The sequence below is a fragment of the Carassius carassius genome, chromosome 48 (assembly GCF_963082965.1).
Source record: "Carassius carassius chromosome 48, fCarCar2.1, whole genome shotgun sequence".
Classification (NCBI taxonomy): Eukaryota; Metazoa; Chordata; class Actinopteri; order Cypriniformes; family Cyprinidae; genus Carassius; species Carassius carassius.
In genome coordinates, this window is record NC_081802.1 from 9,806,753 (window position 1) to 9,812,464 (window position 5,712).

Consider the following 5,712-nt stretch of genomic DNA (forward strand, 5'->3'; position numbering starts at 1 on the left):
TGCGTCATTGCAAAGAATGTAAATGCATTAACATGGTTTCAAATGCATATTGTTTTAAGTCAAGCCTAAAATGTTTAAGTAAATTTTGAACAGTCTTCATTTACCAGTAAAACATGAATGCATGTTTTCTTCCTCATCTTGACAGAGGAGAGAAGCTGACAGCTGTGGTTGGAGCTCATGATTACACTCATGGTTCTCGCCAGATGGATGTGAAGTTCTACCACATCCACCCTGGGTATGAGTCTAAAAGTCTGCTAAATGACATCATGCTACTTCAGGTAAATGACTCAGCTAAGTTTTGCATCAAACTGCAATAAAACAATTGTTTTCTTATCTGTTTGCTAAACAAAATTGAGGAACAGAAAAGAATCATGAATGTCTTACTACCTTGGGTTTTGTTCACATAGCACACAATGCTGATTTAGGTTTACATCTGATAATAAGGACTGACAGGTCAATTCATTTTGCAAGGGACAAAATACTTTAATTCTTTCAGTGCTGTTAGTATCTGGTGTACACTGTCTCCCACACTAACAAAGTGATTCAAAAGCTACTTGAAATCTGATTTGGCTGTTCAGACTGAACACACTGTGGATTTAAATTTGAATTGGATTTCACAACACATATGTGACTTGGATTGATTTAATGACTTGCTGTAGTTACATAAAAAGGTCAATAAGAGAAAGAAAATCAATGGGATCTCCATACCAATGAAAAATAAGGACATCAAGACCAAAGTCAAATGATATGTTGCACGATGGGGGAAACAACACCAAAGGTGCAGCAAGTACTAAGCAGTACGGAGGTGGACGTCACCATCATTAATGCAAAAGAATGTAAGAAGCACTGGGACAAACACTTCTCCATCTCACGTATGGTATGTGCAGGTGGCCATGGAGGATTTTGCCAGGTACAATGCAATAGATCATAAAGAGTGTGACAGTTTTATTTCATTCATGGCCTGTAACTTTCATAACTTTTCTCAGGGGGATTCTGGAGGACCCTTGGTGTGCAATAATGTCGCAGTCTGTGTTGTTTCATTCACCGAGGTAAACAACTGTGACTCACCCAAACGACCAAATGTCTACACCAAGATTTCCACATTTCTAAGTTGGATAAAAGCTATTCTTGAAGGTGTGAAGCAAGAACTTGATTAATAAACATTTTATTTAAACTATTTAGTCTGTTGATCATATGTGTCATTTCATTATGAATTTATTGAAAAGATTAAGACTGATTTATCAGATGTGACACTTTACTGTGGAAAGATGGTTTTGTCCCTTCTTTGCAGCCTTGGTTTCCTGTGGGGGCTGAGCTCATCACATGTGGTCAGAGACCCTGTGAGAAACGGTCTGGTTTGCAGAGACATCTTAAAAAATTTTTTATGTATATGGAAGGTTATGAGATTCATCACAGCCTCTCTTCATATGCCATTGGTCAGGCAGCTCTGTCCAAACTCACACGATTGGTTGAACCACTGTTGTAATGCCCAGCTGGTTAGGGTTTTCAAAGCAAGTGAGCAATGTTTTAAAAAAAACAAAACAAAAGTGTGTGTACCTTCCAGGTAAATCCACCTAAAAATGTACCATTTATAGAAATTAATGGAAAATTCACCCAATAAATGTAATTTACTGACCCTCGTGACTTTATCCTTCTGTGGAAATTGTCTATACAATGGACGATGGGGGCAGTCGTGGCCTAATGTTTAGAGAGCCGGACTTGTAACGCGAAGGTTGCGGGTCACTTGGACTGCACTGACTTTCATTGTATGAAAAAAAAACATCAACATAGTTTTCAACAATACCCCTTTTATGTTCCACAGAAGAAATAAAATGATATAGGTTTGGAACTACTTGAAGGTTAGTAAAAGATGACAGTTTTCATTTTAGGGTGAATTACCAGAAAATCATGTTTTAACATAATAAAGTTCACATTTTACATTTAATTAACAGAAGAAACATCCAGGAAATGTTGCGGTTTTCTCTGAAGGGAGGCCTGCTCTTTTACTTTGAGTAGTTTAAATGTCAGTGACACATTTTCAATGTTCCAGTAGCACAATGACACACTTCACTGCGATTCTGCTCGCCACAGCTGTGATCACACTGCTTATCACAGGTAGCTTCTTTCATTAGCAAATCGTTAATCTTTACACATCTTTACCATTGTGCCATTAAAGGAGCTATTGTTTGAGTTTATAGTTGATTCTGTCTTGTTTTTCTTAAAAGTTGTGGTTGGAGTTGACATAATCAATGAGAAAAAAAGTTTACAAAAAATCCTTGCAATACATGGTCTCAGTGCAGAGTAAAAAACAAAACAAAAAAACACTTGATTGTGGAGGATTTCTGAGATCTCCTAAATATGTTCTTACAGCTGCACACTGTGCAAGGTAAGTTTTTCAGCCATATTCATCTCTGAAATAAATATCTATGCTTTTGTTTCACCAAAGGAAAAAAAGTCATATGTCTTAGGAATGAGTAAATAATGATTGAACAGTTCAGGAAAAAGTGAGTTTAACTCCCCTCTGTTTTATTTGATTCCAGTAAAGAGGTGACTGTTGTTCTTGGTGACCTTGATATTTCTCCACAGAAAAATCTACAAAGATATGATGTGATTGGCAAATTTATACCCAAAATATTCAAAAACGTTGAGATGGGTAATGACATCATGCTTCTAAAGGTAAAGCAACACCTGTTTGGTTGTGATTACATTTTCTTAAGAAGAACAAGACCAAACGTGCACATTTAATAACTATTTAAGTATTTGCGTTTTCAGAGTTCTAGGAAAGCAGTTTTGGATATAAAGATGAAGACTGTGAAAATCCCAGATCTACATTACAGCGTTGAAAGCAATACACAGTGCTTGGTTGCTGGATGGGGTTTGAATAAACAGCGCAATGGTGTCAATTACCTTTTGGCCTTGAATCTATCAACTGAAAGAAATCATGGAAGAAAAAACAAAACAAAAAAGAGCATCACAAACCTACCACCAAACATCATCTATGCTGGAGGATATAAACAGAATGGAAGGAGTGTGCTTGGTAATAAACGTACATAAGAGGTTTTGAGACAATTGAGAAAGCTAGTGTGACAACTAGCTCCAGGCTCATCTTCATATAAACAGAATTATTATTATTTTTTGATTAGGGACATTCCATTGTTCTACTATTAAACCTCATCTTCTTGCAGGGTGATTCTGGAGGTCTGCTGGTGTGCAATTCAATGGCAGTGGGCATCGTCTCTTTCTGCAGAAATGGGTGTAAATATCCTGATGTACCAAATATCTTCACTGATATTTAAAAATATGCACATTGGATCAAAGCAATTATAAAGAAAAAATAAACTTAAGAGTTTTGTGTTCACAACACTTGCAAATTAAGCTTAAACATCCAATACTGAACAAATAAAATTGTATTGCTGAAGACTTGTGTCTGTATTTTCACAATGACCATTTCTGTGCATGCAGACTGTTGTTTTTGAGAAACATTACCTCAAAATGTCCATGATTTTGTGTATATTTTGGCTTACAATAATAATGGATTTATACAAGGACATAATAAATCAGGGATGGATAGTATATAAGATACCTCCGACTGAATTTTGGTCTGATACAAACATTTGAAATTACATTTTCCACCAGTAGGGTACAAAATTTGTAATTTCTCTTCCAGCAAAAAGGTCTGTAAAAGGAGGTGTTTAACGTTCAGAAAAGGTTGATTGTGAAAACATTTTTCCTAATTGATTTTTGGATGATGCTAAAATCTGGAAATCTAAATATAATTTAAAAATCACAACAAGGTCACAGGGACATCCTGTTCTGTACTGTAAAAAAGTACATGTTCTGTGCCATATAATATCTACCAAATTCACTGCCTATCTATTTATCTACTGTATATTGAAAATAAGCCATGACATTGCTGCCAAAGAAACTAAACTGAACCTGAAAGACATCAGTTTTACCAAGATATGCTGGAGAAGATCTTGTATTGAAGGATAGCAAAACATATTTGGAGGAAAGTAGCAAGTTCTGCATCTTACGTCATCACTGAATGTCAGGATGTGTCTTGTGGTAGAGAGCTGTATAAATGACTGTGGTGGTCGTAACAGCAGCGCGTTATGAAGATGAGTGTGGCGTATGGCCTGTTGCTCTCAGTGGCTTTGACAAGCTTTATACTGACTGGTTAGTAAAATCATGCTTAACTGATTCTAAAATGATAACTGAATTGATTTCTTGTTATCTCAAACGTACATCTTTATTTGCTTAGGCACATTTGGAGCTGATATCATCAATGGCAAAAAAGCCAAGAAGAACTCCATGCTGTACATGGCATCAGTGCAGATTAATGGAAAACACACATGTGGAGGATTCCTGATCAACCCGAGCTATGTGCTCACAGCCGCACACTGCGATAAAAGGTAAAGCCAACTATTAACCTGGAATATGTTTGGTGTTCAACTAAATGGTTTACTAATGTGCATTTATGTTCATTATATGAATAAAGTGGTAACATGACTGTGATCCTGGGCACCCACAACATCAGTCCACAAGGAGCAAATCTGAAAAGATATTCAGTGCAAAATAGACATAAGCACCCATCCTACGAAACTGCCAAAACTGGGAATGATATCATGCTTCTGAAGGTACAATGTCCATCCATAAATTTAGATATATTATAAAAATATAACAATATTATTATTAAATATAAATGTATAATTAATTACATTTTGTTTAGAATGTAATAATAATACATGCATTTAGATTTTAATTATAAAATAAGTTATTATATTAAACAAACCATTAATGGTTAACAAAAAGACCACAATTTTCATTTGTGAAATTTTAGCTGTCCAAGAAGCTGAAAACCGGCAAAGGTGTGAAAACCATCAAAATACCGAGCAAAGACAAACCCCTGAAGTCAAAGACCAAGTGCCAGGTTGCAGGATGGGGTCAAACTGAACAGGAAAATGTGGTGAACGATCTGCTGGTGACAGATGTGTCACCTATCAACTCCTCCACCTGCCAGACAATGTGGAAAAAATTGAAGGTGAATCTTCCCCAAAACATCCTGTGTGCTGGGGGTTACGAGACCAAAAGTGGCGCTTGTCAGGTACGTCTAAAGCAATATTTTGGAGTTCCTATTCTGTGAATTTATATTCTTCTAAACTCAATAAAATGTGTCTGGAATCAATCTCAAATGGATTGTCATTGCAGGGTGATTCGGGTGGACCATTGGTGTGCAGTGGGACAGCAGTGGGAATTGTTTCTTTCAACATGGGACGCTGTGACTACCCAAATGTTCCCAATGTTTACACTGAAATTTCAAAATTCAGACGCTGGATCAATGAGGTGATCAAAGGAGGTGCTTGATGCTATGAAAATGCATTGTTTTGTTGTGCAGTATGTCAAGCTCAGCTTTTATGGTGTCTTGTAAATGCTAGCTGTCAAACTTGTCAATAAAATGGAGAAAAGAGCAGCAAAACACAATAAGCAATGACTCTGCATTTGTTCTTTCTAAAGCGCAACTTCAGAGAGAGCGAAACTAGTTAGGGGGCTGTTTAATTCTCAACCACTGCTAAAGTTCACCACCACCACATCCTAAGTTACACAAGAAAATATACATAGCACTGGGGAAAGACACTTACATGCTTTAAAAAGAATAAATTTATATTTTAAGCTTAATTTAAAAAGGCCTTGAGACACAAGCAATTTGTTTGG

At 36.4% G+C, this 5,712-nt stretch overlaps 1 protein-coding gene across 1 annotated transcript; it reads left to right on the forward strand.

Moving 5' to 3' along the window:
• The first annotated feature begins 4,018 nt into the window (after window positions 1–4,018).
• LOC132131463 (kallikrein-7-like) lies at window positions 4,019–5,478 on the forward strand. The gene is made up of 5 exons (XM_059543494.1): window positions 4,019–4,176; window positions 4,262–4,412; window positions 4,499–4,637; window positions 4,841–5,104; window positions 5,209–5,478. The coding sequence occupies exons 1-5, from the start codon at window positions 4,113–4,115 to the stop codon at window positions 5,362–5,364; spliced, it is 774 nt and encodes a 257-aa protein (XP_059399477.1). The 5' UTR covers window positions 4,019–4,112; the 3' UTR covers window positions 5,365–5,478.
• The last annotated feature ends 234 nt before the right edge of the window (window positions 5,479–5,712 follow it).